Genomic DNA, 20,634 nt, shown 5'->3' on the forward strand with positions numbered 1-20,634 from the left:
TAAAGCACTGTTTGGAGAAGCTCATAGCTAAAAGCACACCAGAACTCAACCAAAACTTTTAAAAAACAAGTTTAATAATGTCTGTTATGATTGGTTTAAAAACTTACTTTGTCCTTATTGTGTAGATTATAGAGAGGTATTAATTGTTTTTTAAAAAATGGGAGTTGGGGGAGTTCCTTGTTGCTTTGATGTAATCAACATCTGTCAACAGAATGAATTTGCTTTTGTTTAGTTCCAAGGGCCCTTGTCCTTAAGCTTTGCCCAATCAGTATCTGCTTCAGCCTGGGGCATTCCCCTAGCCGTTTTGGGTTTTTTTTCCCTTCTTTTTCTTCTTCTTCTTCTTCAACAGATGCACAGGTTATTTCTTGTGAAATGTGAGCTTCTCTTCTGCGTTATAGTCTCCTTGATATGGGAAGGAACTTTCTTTCTCATTTACTCTTAAAACATGTAGCTCTTACTACTAGATTATAAAAATCAATGGGAGTTACAGAGAGTGAGGCAGACTATTTAATTTTCCTTTCACGACATTTGTGCAAGTTATCAAACCTATCAAGCGGACAGTCAATGTTTTAGGTCAGGAAATATGAGACATGGCTGCATTCGCCGTGCTGTAAGAGCCTGTACTCCTACACTGGGTAATTGGTTGGAGTTCATGAACTGTGATCTTTCTGTGGTTCTAAATCAGCACCTTGAAAATGTATTTCTGTGGTACAGTCCCTCCTGAGCCTACTGTAGGAAGCAATATTTCTAAACAGTTAAAAATATCTTGAATTGCTGTCACAAGTTGCTTTTTTTTAGAGTTAATGTATTATTTTAGCAAATCCTTTGATTTAAAATTAAAATCATCAATGAGTGTAAGAGCCATATTTGAAAATGAATTAGCAAAACGTTGTTTTCTCTTAGTAATCATAAATCATTTAAATCTGGCAGGCATTCCTCCCTTCATCCAAAATAATTGCCTCCATTTGTAAAATCAATTAGATGTTGATATGCTATAAATAATAGTTTTGTTACTAGACTTTGACATTTGCTGATCATTACGAAAAAATACATTCAGCAAGACATTTTACAGGGTGTCTTTTAAATTACATATTATCTCTGGTTGACATTGTTGGCTAATGTAAAGTGATACAGGCTACTTTATTGTGTTGTTTTCTACCCAGATACTTGAAGCCTCTGAAACATACCGTAACTGAGGATTGATGGCACTCTGGAGGGTGAAAGTGCTTCCCTGGAAACATACAGTGAAACATAGAGGTGTTGGTAGCCCACACTTGAGTACAAATGTACTTTGTTCAGTTTTACAACTGCTTAAGATAATAAGCATTAATAGGCATTTTAAATGTCTCTTTGGAAGTTCATTCAGAACTCTCTCTTAAAAATACTTGTTGACCAAAAGAAAACTTGCATTTCCGAGGGTAAAATCGGCTTAATTAAGGGTCATTAGTAGAGGTGCACATAAAAACCCAGGGCTCAGTGGGTGAAATGGAAGCTTTTCATTATGTGGTATAGAATGCACGCGCAGATAACAATTAAAATGAACCCTGAGTAAGAGGCCAGTGAATATAGGGCATGTCATGTGCAGCAATATTAGTTATTTTAAATGCATTCTTCCCCCATCATACTTGAATTCTGTAGTCCCACCTTTCAGACTTAATCTGTAAAGGGAAATAAAATGCAGCTTTTAGAAATTGATGTTATTACCGAATATGAAAATATTTAAAACTGTAACCTAGATTTACATTTCAAATACAAATTTAGAATATGAAAAATGTGCTGCAGGATCCAAGGGTCATATAGCAATTTCAATAGACATTCAGGCCGCACAGCGTGCTCCTCCGTGGAAGGAAAGAAGCAGTTGCTTATAATTTTTGACATTCAGCTCAAACTAGGAGCTAATAGAATTTTTATGACACTGAAAATAAATTCTTGTTATTACCTGTGATAACAGTAAGTATTCTAGTATTCATAACTAATAACGTATAGATTTACTGCCTAAGGAAACCTTATATAGAGTTTCCATTACATAATTGACAGTAACAACACTCGCTATGATCATGTCTTTTAAGATCAAATTAGTCCAGAGCAGCTCCTTGCTGATCTGGGGCTCTCCTCTTCTGAGGTTTCTGATGATTTCCTACTGGCATCTCCTAAACTTCAGATTAGTCAACTTAACCCTTGTTTCCTAAAAATAGCTTTAACAAAAGAGGGTTTGCTGTGAGTCCTGGGTGAATGATGATGCCCAGAAGACCGAGGGGCCAGTCCCGAGGCTGATGGAAACCTGCCTGGTGTCCCTGCCTCTGATGATGGACATCATCAAATTAGCTGTGTAACACTGACAGTAGCAAGTTGGAAGTTACATGTAGTTATTAGAAGGTATCAGCAGTTCTTCTATTTAGTTATTTTTTAAATTGAAATATAACAGATGTATAACATATGTGTTCATTTTGGATGTACAAAGCAGTGCTTTTACAAAGAAAGGAAATATATAGGAAATTCAACAAACCTTTTCTAGACTGATCTATAGCAGATAATGTAGTTTGTGACCCTGAGTATAATGGGGATGGGGGATTTTAATTTTACTCCCTCTGCATTTAGAAAATTTGTTAATTGCTATTTATGAATTACACTATGATAAGCAAAGTTGAGGATCTCCCCCCGCATTTTTTGTCATGTTAATTGGAGAGCCATTATCTTCTAAAGGCACATATTGATGTAAGACCATTTCTTCATTTCACCTGTGAAAACACTAAATTGTTGGGTTTTTTTTTCTGGTTTGTAATGAATAGTTAGTAGAATAAACACGGTATGGTACCTTATTATCCTGTTACTTTGTGACAACATTTATAGGGTGTCTTTTATCAGATTGAAAGAAAAGATTTTGCTTCCAATAAAAATGTATCTTATGGAAGTGGAGTTGCTGAGAACACTGCAAAACCATAATTGTCAACAGATTGGATATGTTCAGGCTGTGTTCCCAATGTTTAAGTCATGTGTGGAGGTGCTTGCCTCTTTCTGGCAGTGAGCCCATTATTTAGCAGAACAGGTATGTTGGCAACACTGTTCATTCTAGAAGTGAATGTCTGAGAAGCCTCATTCAGATCTCCTAGTAGAGACCTGATGACTTCATGCGTTGAGTTTAAGAACATTGGAAAGATTCCCCCTGTAATGACTGTGTACTTGAACTTGATAATACTGATAAAGATGACCTCTCTTTCATGTTATCAGCTGCATTGAAAAAAATCTACATGAGTCCTAAAATTGATCAGACTCTACATCGTCCCATTGCCTGGGACATAGCGTGACAGTCAGAAGCTGCTGAATGAAGGCACACATATCAGAGCTAAAAGAGACCTCAGGGACTTCCCTGGTGGCACAGTGGTTAAGAATCCGCCTGCCAATACAGGGGATGGGTTCGAGCCCTGGTCCGGGAAGATCCCACATGCCGCGGAGCAACTAAGCCCGTGCACCACAACTACTGAGCCTGCACTCTAGAGCCCACGAGGCACAACTACTGAAGCCCGTGTGCCTAGAGCCCGTGCTCCGCAACAAGAGAAGCCACCGCAATGAGAAGCCCGCACACCACAACCAAGAGTAGCCCCAGCTCACTGCAACTAGAGAAAGCCCGTGCACAGCAACAAAGACCCAATGCAGCCAAAAATAAATAAATAAATTTATATTAAAAAAAAATAGACCTCAAAGATTATGAAGTTCACTGCCTCATTTTACTAAACCTTCTGTAGCAGTTGATAGTGTCTGTGAAGTGCTCAGCACAGAGCTTGGCACCAGTAGGCTCTCAGCCAGTGTTCACTGCTGTTGTTATTGCCCGAGGTCACACAGTTAGCTCCTGGCAGGACCAGGAGCAGAACCTCTAGCTCCAATGCGGTGTCATTCGGGCCCATTTTTCATCAGGAATATCACCATCTGTTATAATCGAATGTATTTGTTTGCTTCTTGTCTGTGTCGCACCACGGAATATGAGCTCCCTGAGGCAGGGACTTTGTCACCTGGTTCACCTCGTGTCCAAAGCATGGCATGTAGGAGGAGCTCAGTAAGTAATTGTCAAATAAAAGAATAAGTAAATTTCAAGGCCCACAGGTAAACATGTTGAGTGTTGAGAAGGGAAAGGAAAAGACATTAACATTTTTGGGGTGGCTACTTTTTAATTTTTTTATTTTTTTGGCCACACCACGTGTCTTGCAGGATCTCAGTTCCCCGACCAGGGATTGAACCCAGGCCATGGCAGTGAAAGCCTGGAATCCTAACCACTAGGCCACAAGGGAACTCCCCCATGGAGCGCCTACTTTTAAAAGATGGTTTAGGGATATGTGTTATCTCAACTAATGTTCACAACAACCTGGTGGTGAGGAAAGCACTACTATTCCCATGTAATGGTGAAGAAATGGGGTTCAGAAGTTTTGGTAATTCAGATCTGACTTCAAAGCTCGTGTTATTTTCACTACCACAATGCCTCCCAGTTAAATCAGTTCTAAGACTTTTCATGAAAAATACCTTCCTTCTGAATGTTGGCTGGTTCCATGATGTTTATTTTTTTTCATGATTAAAAAAAAATTTCTTTGAAATTGAATCCCTGAAAAAACACATGCTATAGCAAAGCATACCAGCTACTAGAGCCCGTGCACACTGTTGAAAGGCAGCTTGGAGCGGCAGACACAGCCCTGGATTCAGACTTCGAGGACTCTAGCTGGGGCCACCAGAGGTGTGAGCCTTTGTTCCTCATCCATAAACTAGTGACATCAACAGCTGCCCGCCTCCCTAACAGCACTGGTAAGACTTAATGTGTGTGGAGCACCTAGCACTGTGCTTAATTAAAGAAACTGGCCATTAAGTGTTAACCACTATTATTGTTTTCTATTTCTATTAGTGTTATCGTTATTAATAGTCATCATAATACATGCTTTTCTCAGAAGGGAAACACTTGGGAGCTTGTCTTTGGTCCTACCTAGGGATGCAGTTAGGGAGCCCAGAATCATGGATTGATTCCACCTGAGCCTTTCCTTGGCTTTAACTGGGACCCAGATTTTTCCATTCTGTGTCCACAGACTGCCCAGCCAAAACTCTGCAGCATGTATTTGGTCAGCAAAGGGAGTTTGGCTTGAGAAAGAGGATGGATTAGGTCAACCCATCACCACTTTTGCAAAAAAAAAATAATAATAGTGGTAACTTTTACTAGTTTTGTGAGGCCTTTTACATTTTCAGAGTCTGTCCTTGTGTGTTGTTAGCTCATCTTTTTCTCACGCATGAGAGCGCGATATACTTCATGAAGGCAACTGGACCTGCTTTCCCGCAGCTTTGGCACTCTGGCAGAGTTACTTACCTTTGTGTGCTTCCGTATCTTCAACTGTGGAATGAGTAATAACAGTTTACAGTTTACAGGGTTCTCAGGAAGATTAATGAGCTACCATATGTAAAGGGCCTAGCATAGTAATTGACGCACAATAAGTTCTCAGTATTAGAAGCTATAGTGAGGCCCAGGGTTTCTTTCTCATTTTACTTTTCAAGTATTCTTGAGGGAACTACCATTCTGGGGGGCATCTACTAAAGGCAGGGCACTTGCACAGACTTTATTCCAATTAATTCTCACTTGAGACTCAAAACAAGACACTTGCTCAGGGCCAACAGCTACCAAGTAGTAGAGCTGAGACAGAAGTCCAGGCTTCTGCCTTCCAACCATCTGCTTTTACTAGGAAACTACCCTGCCCCTCATAGACAATTAACATCCTGGGGCTGGTGGTGTTGTCTTTAGGGAAATGTTGTACTTTACAAGCTTTAGGGAATATGTACCTGCCTCTACCAAGCAACTTTTTTTTTTTTTTTAAAGAAGTGATATTACTGGCAGCATTTTGTCTGGTATTTGGAATTGTTTAAAATAATACCTGAAACACCTCTGTAAGTTTGATTCCACAATGTTACTTTCAGCTTTCTGGAAGAACATAATTGAGTGAAACTTAGGACACTGAATCAATGACTGTAGGGGTTTGTTTGCTTCTGCGCCTTTTTCCCATTTTTCCTTTCTCCCACTTAGAGATCTTGAGTTTTGGGGCTAATACTCACCTGCAATTTGTGTTTCCATTATGTTTCACAGCTGAAAGATTACTCTAGGCCAGTAATTCTCAAACTTTAGTGTGCATGAGAATCACTCTGGTGAGGGATTGTTAAAACACAGATTGCTGACCACATCCCAGAGTCTGAGTCAGTAAATTGAGGAGGGGCCCAAGAATTTGCATCTTTTCCCCATGTGATACTAATATGCTGGTCTGGGTACCACATTTCGAGAACCAGTGCTCTAGACCGGGAGTCGACAAAATTCTTCTCTAAGGGGCAGGTAGTAAATATCTTAGGCTTTGTGAGCCATATGTTCTCTGTCACAGCTACTCAACTCTGCCACTGTCGCTCAAAAGTAGCCATGGCTAATTGTAAGTGAATGAGTGTAGCTATGTTCCAATAAACCTTTATTTATGGGCACTGAAATTTGGATATTGTATAATTTCACGTTACAAAATATGATTTTTTTCAACCATTTATAAATATAAAAATCACTTTTAGGTTGGAGCTATATAAAAATAGGCAGCAGGGCAGATTTGCCCTTTGGGCTGTAGTTTGCCAACCCCTGACATGCAATTATGGCATGTTGGGGATTTTTAAAACTATTGTTTTAATTATAAAAGTAATGCAAGTGAATGTTTTTAAAAGTCAATCAGTATAGAAGAAAACAGAAGGAATCAGTAAGTCTTCCTCCCCACCCCAGCCCCAATCAGATACCCCAGAAATAACCACTATTGCTAAACATCAATTTTCAGAAATTTTATAGGCATATACAAGCCTGTATAAATGTATAAGTTCTTTTTACATGAGCTTTTTACATAAGCTCCTTTTAATGAACTTTTAATATGTACTGCTCAGCATTTGCTATTTTCCTAACGATATATTGTGACCTCTTTCAATGTCAATACATAGAGATGATTTAGCTTATTCTTTTTAATACCTCTATAGTTTTCTGTTGTATAGATTTACCATAATATATTTAACCAGTCCCCTATGGATGGACATTTGGATTATTTCCCATTTTTTTCTACCACAAACAGTGCTACAGTTCATCTTCAAAAATCCATCATTGCATACAGTAGAGTCCTAGGAGATGAATTGCTGAGTCAAAGGATGTGTGCATTTAAAATTTTGATAGATATTTCTAAATTCCTGTTGTGGGTACTTTAGGACCCTACATTCGTTTTCTTTCAGGGTTACATCCTACAGTTTTGCTATTTAGTCTTTATCTGACTCGAGCATTCATTACAATGAATTTCAGTATAATGCCTCGCTGCACATGAACTTAACACAGAGTAGTAATCCTATCGAGGGCAAAAAGTGCAGCTGGTAATTTGTCCAGGAGTCGTGAAAGGAAAATGGCTTTAAAGGACATAAAGCCACCCAAACAGTGCCCTGAATCTAGGGTCATCCTGGACATGGCTGCTTTTAAGGTACCACAGCAGAAATTGCTCTTTTTATAGACCTGGTGTTTAGCAGATGTTTCTATATGTTTTTTACCCACTAGAATAGAGTTTTCCATTGTCAAACATTTATGTAAACATACTATTAGCTAATAAATATGCTTTGCTACTATTGTACTAGAACTCAGAATACCAATGCTTTCCTTTCTATTTGGGGCTTTTTCTTTTTTGAGCCAATAAAGGATTATAATAATGATCTAATAGACAACAACGCAACATCTTAAAATGTAGCACTAAGTAGTTTTTTTTTTACTTAAGATATGTCTATTTCTGCTTCTAGGTTGTCACAGGATTTTCTCTTCATCACTCAATCATATCTACTTACACAAGCAGTCAAGCAGTCAACAAAGAAGAAATTTCTTTTTCCGAAGACAAAGAGAGATTTCACACAGTATAGTTTTGCCGGCTGCAGTTTCTTCAGCTCATCCAGTCCCTAAGGTACTGTATTGCCTATTATTTTTTTGCTGCTTTTTCCGGCCAAGATAAAGGTTAACTGCAGAAGCAATCAAATGTTTTTGCACCTTTGATTTCTGAGGTGTTTGAATTATAATTTTTAAACTTGGTCTGTGATTTGAAACTGTGGTCTGGGAAGTTTTAACATCCTGCAGTTCAATAATATTCATTTTTTAAAATAAAGCACTGAGCTTATAACTGCTTAATTCACTTAGAATTCAAGTTTCTATCATTAAAATTTCCATATTAAATTTCTACCATGAAGATAAGATTATAGACAATCTGTCCATTTTTCTAAAATGCAATGTAAAGGAGGTGTGGGGATCGTTTAGGAAGAACGAGAATAGGTGAAAGAAATAATAGATTTGTCACAAAAGTCACCTGCTTTCCCTCTTTTTCTGTTTTTTTTTTTTTTTGCAGTAAACCCACATTAAGTATATCATACTCCCTGAAGGTGAGTGGCCCATTTTTGTGACAAGGGCTGACAAGACAGGCCACCAGAGCCAGAGTATGTTTCTGGTATTTCTTTAGTAGAAAAGAAAAAAGAAGTCTCCAGAGAGGTGAATGTATTGTTTTAGAATTTCAGTGACAAGCCAACAGCCCTTCTGCCTGTGGTTGTAACCTGGCCAGATTGCAAAGAGAGAGGAGGCGGGGTTGTGGGAGACCGGGTGTGCTTTGTGGGTGCTGGTGGTAAAGCTGTAGCAGAGAAGATGCTCACCCCGAGCTCGGCTGCTGCAGCCCAAGCAGTGGCGTTACTTGTGTCAGAAAGGCCCATCTGAACACAAGAACAAGTGAAGGTCCTTAAATCCTGCATGATGCAGTTCCCAAAGTGCAGAGCCGTAACCTCAGACCTTCCAGAGATGCTGTGATGTCCATTGAATAGCGTTATCTCTCTCAGCTTCCTGTCCCCAACTGCTGTGTAGCCTTACTGGGTACTGCTCAACAAAACTTATGTAGCAGTTGCCATAAATAGTTTGTAAAGAGCTGTGCAAAACCTTGGGACTGAAAGGAGCTCTGTGTGTAAGGTAGTATTTATTTTCTGAATACTGCCCACGGATTTAAGTTAGTGGTGGAGAATGTTCTCCAAGGGTGATCAGAGTTGAACATTTTGAGTTTTAGAGGAGGGGGGAGTTTGTTTGTTTTTGACAAATGATGGAAGTGTTCAAAGTATTTTTTATGTACTTGAAAAAAAAAGAAAGGAAAAGGAAAAAGAGCTGTTTCATTTTGTCCTCTAGTTCCTTCTTAGTTTGGGTACAGTTGCAAAGTGTAAGAGAAGTGCATATGTAATAGGCGTCCGTGAACTTGACAGTCAGCCTTTTACATATATTCATTGGGAGAGGGTGTTGTGAGCTATCCTTTGCATAAATTTATCTTTGTGTCGAGGAGATGAAAGTGCTCTTAATTAACCATTTGGCAATTGGGAAGCTTGGTGCTCTTCGTTATCAATGGCAATAGGCTTCTAACGGGGTTGGAGAAGGAAGAAAACTCCTGTTTGTTTTGACCAGAAGTCTCCTTCAGTCCAGTGTGACTCAAAGCACAGAAAGGTTAACAGACCATCCAGAGGCAGCACTAACAGGCCATGTTAAGTTCAAAAGGGCAGGGGAAGGAACTGGGGGCAGCCTGGAGGGTCTGTTGTGCGGGCTTCAGAGGTCGGTGCTCCAGCAGGAAGGGCAGAGCTCCATGAAGCAGGAGACTGTGTCCGAAAAAATGATCCCATTGTCATGCACTGGGTTCTGATCTTCATTTTCAATCCTTTTTCCTCAAGCACATAAAGAAGCCAGACTATGTGACGACAGGCATTGTACCCGACTGGGGAGACAGCATAGAAGTTAAGAATGAAGATCAGATTCAAGGGCTTCGTCAGGCTTGTCAGCTGGCCCGCCATGTCCTCCTCCTGGCCGGGAAGAGTTTAAAGGTGGCGTCTCACCAAGCCTCGGAAGACTTACATAAGGGGCAACAAACCCTGCTCCCCTTTTTTCCCTTTCCCTTTAACTCTTCTTTTGTACACAACTAATTTGTTAAAATTAAGTAAAGCCTTGGGATAGGGGAAAGGGATCGTATTATTTCTGTGTTTATTCAAGAGATAATTGAAAATACAAATTTGATGTTAAGTCGCAGAATTCTGGATATACTTGGAGCACAATCGGCCTATCCAAGTTGATCCATGGCAGATGGCTTTGACTTTTCCCCTCTTCCTCCTGCCTGTAGTTCCTGCTTTTATTCCCCACATTATTTCCGTGTGCCTGAAGAGTTGCTTTGCCTCATCCTTTGTCTCTTATTTTCTTACATTGGCTCTGCAAAGAAAGACAGACCACATACACTAAGCTATAGGTAATTCAGCAATGTAATTGTGTACAACTATCTTACTACAAGATTTAGGTCTTTTGGAATAATCTGAAACTGAATCTGAATCCTGCTATGTAAGGATCATAAAAGAAGATACTGTAGTTTCCAAAAGGTGGGCAGAATTTAGGAAGTGAGACTCAAAGATGAAACACTTAGTGTATCATTTGTGTAATAGACTTGTTATAGCAACACAACTAACCATAATGTGAATATAAAATAACATAAAGAAAACTCTTGAAGAAATACTTTTTAATAAAAGATTTTGTTTTAGAATTTTGCTCATGATTTATGAATTTGTGGAGATAGTCCTCATGTGCCCACAAAACTTGATTTCAGTTTTCTTCTAGTTTGGGAGCAGTTGGATACCTTCTAGTAAGGGAAAAATATTTTTTGAAAACACATTGATTTATTTAGGCATGAAAGAAATCAAGATTAGTGAACCTGAATCTCTGCAAAATGTATCAGACTTAGTTTTTTAAATGATGATCCGTAACCTCCATGCCATTATGGCGAAACCCATGTAATGTTTCACTGAGATAAAAAGGTGTGGTTTGACCTACTTTTCAAGCTTTGTCATCTAAATTGAAGATCCTTTTGAGAATTTATATGCTTTGGTTAGCCCAGGGCACTAACCATTGAAGAAGAGGAAGGAATTGCCTCAGAACATATTTTTTAAACCTTCAGGCTAAAACGGAGTCATGTCATTTAATGACTCACAAGTGATTGAAAGGATCTTCGATTTTAAAATGTCCATTTCCTAATAGTCCATAACACCATCATATACCCAAACAGTTGTCAGAAAGGCACAATAGGATTTTAAGGTTGATCATAATTAATTAAAATGTTGTACCACAAGTTTATCACAGTAAATTTAGACAGCCTCATCTGGAAGTGCTATAGCTATAGGCATAGTCAATAAATACAGGAAGTATCTTCAACTGTCGCTCCACAATTTCTTTATTTAATATTTTAGGTTGACATGACAACTGAAGAGATAGATGCTCTTGTTCATCAGGAAATCATCAGTCATGATGCCTATCCCTCACCTCTAGGCTATGGAGGTTTTCCAAAATCTGTTTGTACCTCTGTAAACAACGTGCTTTGTCATGGTATTCCTGACAGGTATTCATTGCTTAATAACATATTGTTCCTTTGGAAACTAAAACATGAAACTAAGATCTATAACATATGTTGAAAGACACTATAGTTTAATTGAAACCTACCTGCAAACTTTTGAAGCTGATTATGGTAGAGCAACAATTTTGAAGTATTTTGCTTCTAAATGGACATAATACCACCATTTAATGTTTGTTAAAGCAATATGTAATACAAAAAAAGTGGCTATGCATTAAGTATTTCTTTTACCATCTTAGATTTTTAACCATCTACTATTGCTTTGGCTCTTTGTAAAATTAAGGTAACTATTAAGTAAATTTGTTGAGAATAAGTAGATTTTTTACCAGTGGCAATACATGCTCATTTAGGTATTTCTAGTAAAAATTGATGTGACTAACATAAATTAAAGATTAAATATAGTTATTCCATTCATTCCTTCTCCACTCAGAATTATCACCGCAACTCATTAGGCTTGTGATAGTGGTCATTAGATATTTATTTTTATATTCCTTTTATTGGGATCTGTCTGTCACCATTTTTTTTCCTGTTTATGTTTCAGTCGACCTCTTCAGGATGGAGATATTATCAACATTGATGTCACGGTGAGTAAATCATATAAAAAATAGTCTTTGATCAACTTCAGAATTGCCGGTAGCAACAAGAAGAAGAGTGGATTGAAAATGTGAACTGCACCGATGGAAGTGCTGTTTACTTCTAGACCCAGACACAAGCAGCTGGTTTCCTTTTTTGTCTTTAACTCTGTGTTTATTCCAAGTAAACCCAGGCCTGACTTGAATTTAGGGCTGGAATCAGATGCACTGAGATCAATGTTGGCCTAAGTGAAATGTCAACCCAATCCTGCTATGTGTCATGTTTTTGAGAAGGTGTAATTGTTATTGATCCACTGTGTAGTTAATGCAGAGCCCACAGCCCTGGGCAGCTGCTGAAGCTAGATATGTATGAGATGAGCTAACGCGAAGAAAGCCAGCATTTTTCCTTCACTCTGCCAAGATTGATCTTCCTCTTCCTGCTGATTTTGAGTGGGGCCTGTCATTATCTTACTCTGTCATTAGGCGCTACATTGGCCTGTGTGTGTCAGTCTATTTGGACAGCAACTCTTTTGCTAGCAGTGTTCCTTAGATTTATTAAAATCCCTGAAGGTAACGTTGTATTCCATTTCTGGTATAGAGAGCCTTGAACTCAAAGCGTACAAGCAGAGGGCTTTTCTCTCTGAACTTCAGTTTTCACCAAATGGTTAACAGCCTTCCTTTTAAATAACAGCCCCAAGTAATTTAACACAGGAACTTCAAACTGTACAAGCTCTAACCTTTTCTAATTTCCTTAGCCTTTCACTATTCTCAGACTTGGGTTATTTGTGCTTTGGCAGTTCGTTTTACTAAAAAAATTTGTAATAGTACCTTTGGATTATGGAGATGGTAAATAAATTCTATACATCTGATGATTAATAAATACATTTTAAATAAATAAATATAAATTAAACATCTGATGAGAACTAGTTGAGATAGCATTCAAGGAGTACAGTTTCTATTAATGAGGAAATATTCTTAATAATAGTGATTTCATATCCAGACCATGAACCTTAGGTGGGAGTGGGAATGCGGCGGAGATTGGCGTCCAGTAGTTTAGTTCAGTCCAATATTTAGTTGTTTAAATTAATTCAGCTTTTTTTCTTCATATCAGTGTGTCTTAGGATATAGCCAAATATTCTTTTATTGCTGATGCTCTTTCCTATATCATTTTGTCCTACTTAGAATACTTGAACATTTGTTCTACATATATTGTTGCTATCTTTCCAACTCAGAATATGTAGAAGGAAGTATTTTATGAAGAGTGCCTGAAATGAAGTATTTTTCATGATGCACTTTTCTTTTGGATTGTACCTGATTTGGGGGCTCTTCATTTATTATCTCACCTAATCACCCCCTAATAAAATATTGCTTCTTTGAATGAAATCAGCATACTCTTCCTTCCTGTTTCCAATGTGTCCAAAGAGAATAGTCCATGCCTTTTCTAAATTTCCTGAAGACTTTCAATAAACAATTCCATTTTTAACATTAAAATGGTCAAAGTGAAATATTTTCAAGTGTCTAGAAATGTGAAGGGACCAAGAAAACATACAGGTCAGTATCTTAAATTATATTTCTTATGAAATATTTTATTAAGTGAAAGACTCCATTATTAGATCCTATACTTTTATCAGAAAATACTCATTGCATTTTGTAATTGTTTACATTAGTATATATCACAAGAAAATAACTTCTTTCCCTCTTGAAAGTTGAATGTTTAAAGAAAGATAATGTGATACCCATATTAGTTGCTCAATAAATATTTGTTAAATAAATGAAGTATAAAACAAGAATAGTTTGTGGGTAAAAACAGTAATTATAGATAACTGCCACAGACTTTCAAAAGTATTATTTCATATATATTGAATCTTTCAAGTAGTCATTTTACAGGCTAGCAAAAAGTAATATGAAAAGGCAAATAAACATTTTTTAAAATACATTTTTACTTAAATAGCAACTATACAAACATTCAGAGTTACAATTTTGTTTTAATAATTACTCTTTATTAGTAAATGTTATATACTTGTGTATCAAATCAAAACTTGTACTCTCTTGGATTACAAATGGGAATAAATATATAAAACATTGTTTTATTGCAAGGTAATTAAGGTAATTTGATGTAGTAGCGAAAACACTTGATTAGAAGCCAATAATCCATCATATTAACCTGGTTCTACCTCTGTATTCTGCCACTAACCTTAGACAAGTTACTTGTCTGTGCCTCAGTTTCCTGACTTTTAAAGTGAGGATAAAATAAAGACTTCTCCTGCCTCCCTCACAGAGGATACAAGAGTATATTTTTTAAGCAGAAGAGTATACATATTAATTTGGTATTAAAGCAGAAAGCTCAGATAGATCTCTTTTTTATTACAGTTTTGCATTCTATTTCATGAGAAAGAGAAATGTGAAAAATAATTACATAGGACAAGTTTATGCAAAATAGCAAATTCCATGCTATATCAAAGGATCAATATTCAACCAGTCTCCTCTGACTTCTATAGTTATTACAGTGTTTGGTAATTATTGATTTTTATAATGAATCTGGTGTCTTTTAAGATCCTACAGGGCCTTCTGAGTCATTGAAGACAGATAAAATGCTATTTTCTGTAATTTTATTCTTAAGCCTGTTTTGTTACATTCTGATTCTTTAAAAATCCATGTATAGTGTTTTCTGTTAACATTCTGCTATCTGGAACATTTGATTAAGATTCCACTTCCAGACAGGATTCTTCTATAACATTTTTCATTCCGATATTGAGCCACTTCAGTTCTTGGAACTGAATTCTCCTTCTGTCTGTTATAACACCAACATGTCTATCTTATTTCTTTTTGCCATTATCTATCACTTCCAAGTGTGGGACTGGTAAATAAAAGATAAGTATCTTAAAAAAAAAAAAAAAAAAAGATAAGTATCTTTATGACACTGAAGAAACTTTTCACTGTGTTAAATACTTCTGGATTCTCTAAACCTATTGTAGTAATTGTGGGTCAGTGTCTTTGGTCACTATTTCTGCATATATAATTTTGTCTCAGAAATAAAATGAGGACTCAAAATGTTAAAGAACATTGCTAATCCTAATGCTGAAATAGCCATACTAGTCACAAATTTATTTTAAAATCTTGCAATATCATTGTGTGTCTTCCTCTTCGTAATTTCTGTAAGGCTATTTCTTCTTTTTTTGTAGGTAAACTTGACAGTAATTCTGGAAGCGTGAAACACATGAATCTACTAAATACATAAATGAATGCAATGTAGACTTTAGGAGAGTAGATTTTTAAACAAGGACATATTTTTAAATTTCTGCCTGTGTTTAGGTTTACTACAATGGCTACCATGGAGACACCTCTGAAACATTTTTGGTGGGCAATGTGGATGAATGTGGTAAAAAGTTAGTGGAGGTTGCCAGGAGGTGTAGAGACGAAGCAATTGCTGCTTGCAGAGCGGGGGCTCCCTTCTCTGTAATTGGAAACACAATCAGGTAAGCCTTACACTGACAAGTAAAGGGAGGGTTGGCAAATGGTACAAAGGTTATTGGTGGCTTGGTATAAAGTTGATGACATGTTTTACTATTCAGAACCATCATTTCAGTCTGATATCAGTAGGTGAACTGCCAGGCTGCTGTGTTGTTCCCTGAGTTTAAAAAAAAAAAAATTTTTTTTTAAAGTGAATTATATCAGGTCAGCAAAGAAACTTATAGAACTGGCAAGCAATATTTATGTGACCGCTTTACTTTTAGCTTGACATGTTGGTCTGTAGTGTTCCTATATTCAAAATCACACCAAACGTGGAAGGGGTAACTAAGAAGGGGTAAGTATCCCAACTCTTGGACAGTGAGACAGGAGAAAAGCTAGATTTTATAAAGGCATGAAGTGAAACATATTCCTGTGATAGAAAGATAAAAAGCATTATTAGCTCAAGCAAGCCTTACCTTTCAAACTGGTGGATTAACAAACAGCCTGAAAAGGTGATCTTTTTTTTTTGTGGTCTGGTTCGTTTTTCCTATAAACCATTGTTTACTTTCCACACGGGCTTCTGTGCTTGCTTTTTGAGAGTATGTGTATTTTCCGAATTCAAGACTTTTCTTTGTAATCCGTTACCTACTTTAGATCTCTTTTTCTTCCCCATAACTGTTTTGAAGTAGACATACAGAATATGTGTTTTCATTTAACAGTAACATATTTTGTTAAAGATGATCACATCAGTACCTTTTAAAGTACTGTTCTCATTAATATGAACCATTGAATACTTCCCATTTGTCTGAAGGATGGAAGGCTTAGTCACCTTGAAAAGATGCTGCCTTTTTTCTTTGTAAGCCTTCAAACACTTTAAGAAAAAAGGCAGTAAAATATAAGTTAAATGCATTTATGGCTTTAAAAATATTGTAACAGTGATTCAGTGTCTGAATCAAACTTTAGTAAAATCTCTTTGGGTTATATGCGAGAAGCTTTTATTGAAGACTTTGAACAAAATTGTGTTTTTGACAGTTTTAAATTATAGGCTAACTAGCCTGGGAAAAAAGGATAGTGTCTCTCTGTTCTTTCATAGGAAATGTTGAATCAGACCCCTACTGAGAAAAGAAATTTAATGCATATCTCACTATCTTACTGTCCATGAATATAATAGAAATGAATTCAAAATGCAGTTTTATTTTTGCAAATGGGATGAGTCGATAGATGTACCTCATATTTTTGAACACCTAGGGTTCAACAAATTTACTCGTGGTGCTCTTGCATTTTAACAAAATTTATTCTTCAGTAGAAGGGGGCAGAGAACACTAGATTCTTATTCAAGCATTCTATCGAGCTCTGCATTCATGGCTGTGTCTAAAGGGCATGTCAGCCTTTGATTCTCTCTGAGAGGTAATTATCCTTTTCCTGTCACGGAACAACAAATGATAGCTAACTACAGAGGCACATTTGCAGTAGTCACATTCATCAACTGCAGAAAAAAAAATTCAATTTAATTGTGCAACACAGCTGCACATGGGCTTTTGAGCATTTCTGTTGTTCTCCCTGTCTCGCTATTCCTCCCTCCAGATCTATTTTTTAAACTTTTTTTCTGGTTATTTTTTCCCCTTTTTTGTCTCTTCTTCCATTTTTACTCTCTGTACTTTCTTGTTAAAGTAATTTTCCTTTGTGGCTCTCATTCTTTTTTCCCCATTGAAGGCTATGAATGTAGAAAATTATCACAATTACTCATATAATTGAGCCTCTTTGTAGCAAGTGCAACTCCAGTAGCCTTTCTCCATCATGAAAATGGTTTCATTATAGGGTTTTTCATATTCTCTGACACCATCTACACAGAGGAACAGGCGTGCAGATGAGATGTACTAGGAACAGGCTAGATCAGTAAGGTCACAGTAGGAATAATTAGCTCTGCTATGGAAAGAGCATCTAGGCCTTTTACTGCTACATAAATGTACTGTCCGTGGCTTTTAGTCACAAAAAAACTTACTAACAAATGGAGCTCCCGCCTACTACTTTGAAAAAAAGATTTGTATCAACACTACAATTTTCCATCATTAAGACTAATAACACAGAGCCTAGTATACATCAAGGGGAATAAAAAGAAAAATCTCACATTCAAGTGGCGGCTGGGTGCTGACCTTTGTTCCCTTTTTTTGTGTACGACTTAACTCTTTACAAAAAAGAGCCACACGCCACACCAACATGCAGGTGAACTCCAGCTAGTACTAGCAAAGCATAGCATTCAGTCGGAAAATCTGATAAATCCCCGTGCAGGATAATGCATTTCATTACATATTCACTACATTAATTCTAGCTACATAAAAAAAAAGAAGAAGAAGAAGAGTAAAATTGAAAGTGACATTGGATTTTAGCTATCTGGATACAAAGGTCAGTTTTCGCAGAGGATGAATTTGCATGTACAAGCTCCTTTGAAAACCAGATCAGTCCCGACGACTGCACTTACGAAACTATGTGAAAAATAACAGACAATGAACTTTTTCCTTTACCCTAATGCATTTCATTATTTAGATGGTCTACGTCTGCCACTGAGGAGGAAACTGGCCCCACTTCTAACAAATGTTTGTTCTGATGTGTTAAGGCAATGTTTCTGGACATCTATTATTTCGCCTTTTCTCATTCAGGCAAAATCTCAAGGGAGTAAATAAACAAACAGTCTCCACCTTTAAGCCAAAAATACTCGGAATCATTACAGACCGAAAGTTGACAAACATCTTTCAACTCAGCCTCGTTTATTTTAAGATACTCACCATCTTTTGCATAGCCTCCCTCTACTGATACACCATGAAAAGCACATTCACGCATCTTTCAGTAGTATTATGTCACCAAAAACCTGGTGATCTTTATAGGAAATTTTGAAATTTTCTGAAACCTAAAGGATAGGATGGTATCTCTGAAGAAGTATTGGCTAAAAGACTTTAATGAAAAGAGTTCTCTGTGTGCCCTTCTGTTGCGTGAGGGATAGCTAGTGATCTTTAGGTTACAGCGTTATTATACTCACTGGACTTGCATTTGCTTTAAAATATTTCTAAATTTGTATTTTTGTAATTACCTCTAGATGATATGAGCTGTACATATGAAGATATTGTGAATGTGTAGATTCATGCATCACAAATATGTGACAGCTCAATCAAAAATAATTTAAACTTATACTTGTAAATGTCATGATGAAAGTATCAATGAATGGTTTTTAATGTTTAATTCATAAGTATATGTTTTGATATTAATTTAGAAGAATATAAAGCAGATTTTAAAAAATCTCTTTCTATTAGATTATGCACATTTAAACAATAAGTGGCTCAGGCAAAATAAGTCATTTTAATGTCATCTGTGATGGATTTTTCTTGACAGCTACTGTAAATTACAATTACACTGCTTCTCTCTGCACATGAAAGTAAGCATTGCAATAAATTATCTTTTATTTCAATCCATCATGTCTGCTTTTCAGAAACAGAAAACCTCAAATAAAAGTTCAGCACTATTGTAAGAAAAATACAGTAATTTGTGATCCAGTTTGAAACAAAAAAATGTACCACTCTTTTAGAAAACAGTTGTTGGCTTTCAAAAATATTACTAATTGTACTTAAACATTCCTTGTCATTAAAGGGAATCCTTGAATTTGTGCATTCCTGCATTCAAAACTACTGCTTAAAATAAAAATCTGGAAAGAGTAAAGTAAAATTCCATAACTTAGAAAGTCAGGTGCCATTTGAGATCCTTTAATTAGAGATGTGACCATTTGGAAATCAGTGCTGTTTATAGAGTTCATGAGAAAATGGTAATAAAACAATTTTCATGTGCATTTTTATTTCTTTAGAAGAGTATGTACTTAAATATAATACTCCTCTGCCCTCTTGGGGAATGTATTTTTAGTCATAAAATGTAGTTTAAGTGTATCAAGGATTTTAATTTATCTAGACAAAACTTCAATTGAGGAAAACTATCTCATGAAAGGGAATTAAATTAAGAAAATGATCACAAGATGAAATTCCTTTAGAGAGATTTTTCTTTCAACTCTAAACCGTACCTGAAACATGAACTGTAATAATACAGTATAATTTTCAGGTAAGTTCATAAACTACTTTTACACATCTCCTTCCTCCTCTCCCCTCCTCTCCTCCCCAAATATTCCATCTGAAGGGCTGCAAATCATAGATGTACTCAGGCTCAGGTGAGTGGCTGTCTTAGAAAATTTTTAATTAGAGAAAATCAGAACAGAAGAGCTAATACCAGGAGCGTTCTTTTGGTAGATTTTAACAAAAAGAAGGCAGAGTTCATCTGTGAAATGTCCAAGGCAGGAAGACCCTCATGCTCAGACATGGGTCATGACCCTCGATGGCTGGTGTTGGGGAGCAGTTGTGTACTTCTTGGGCACCCCTGCCCACCCAACAGCTTCCATTTCCCCCAACACACCAGTCACGAGAAGCACGTGTACTCCACTTTCCCATGCCAGAGCTAGGGATCCTAGCCACTTGATTCCATGTTAGAGTGGAATTTGCTACTACAAATTGCTTGGATTACCTCCACAAAGTTAGATTTAAACCCTAGAATCAGGTAAATAATCTTGTGCTTCCCTTATATTCCAAAATAGAAGAACAGTATATAGTAGAAGAGTAGAAGGGGTACGCTTTTCAACAGTAATTAGAAATATTAATGAGATTTTCTTCCATTCAGTCCCAGGAAGTATGCGTTAAAAAGCGAACTACCAATCCAAAAGGAGAATACCCTAAAAAGCAGACAGGCGTGTTTACTTAGTTCGTGAGAATCAAGCACTGAGATGGGTGCTCAACCAAGGAACTGAGGGAAATTTGTCCTGTTCTTTTCCTCTTCCCACACAGCTGTGAAATCCTCTGACCTTTGCATCCATGGCACATGCATTCTATGATCCTCCTAATACCAGAAGTTCCAGCAGGATCCAGGCAGTAAATTGTTGTAGAATGCACTCAGATATCTTTAGCCACCTAGTAATTGCACAGCTTCTTTTATGAAGAGGAATGAGAGGCATGGGGGAGGGGGGAGGGACCCCAGGTGTTTTTTCAGAGTGGGCTTTCTTCCTCTCCTCTCATCGGAAATTAAAATGAGGATTGCCATTGTAACACACATTTATGACGTAGCTG

General features: G+C 37.0%; 1 protein-coding gene across 2 annotated transcripts in view; it reads left to right on the plus strand.

The window, feature by feature from the left end:
- Positions 1 to 20,634, plus strand: part of METAP1D (methionyl aminopeptidase type 1D, mitochondrial) — a 78,871-nt gene that overhangs the window by 53,423 nt on the left and 4,814 nt on the right. Inside the window, exons 2-6 of one of the 2 annotated variants that reach the window (XM_082840662.1) lie at positions 7,810 to 7,967; positions 9,748 to 9,897; positions 11,302 to 11,450; positions 12,004 to 12,046; positions 15,347 to 15,510. In XM_082840662.1, coding sequence (XP_082696788.1) covers positions 7,810 to 7,967; positions 9,748 to 9,897; positions 11,302 to 11,450; positions 12,004 to 12,046; positions 15,347 to 15,510 — 664 coding nt within the window. Of the gene's footprint in view, positions 1 to 7,809; positions 7,968 to 9,747; positions 10,314 to 11,301; positions 11,451 to 12,003; positions 12,047 to 15,346; positions 15,511 to 20,634 lie in introns of those variants that run through there. The other variant, XM_082840663.1, reaches the window with a different exon arrangement.

The sequence above is a fragment of the Leucopleurus acutus genome, assembly GCF_964270905.1.
Source record: "Leucopleurus acutus genome assembly, chromosome: 6".
NCBI lineage: Eukaryota > Metazoa > Chordata > Mammalia > Artiodactyla > Delphinidae > Leucopleurus > Leucopleurus acutus.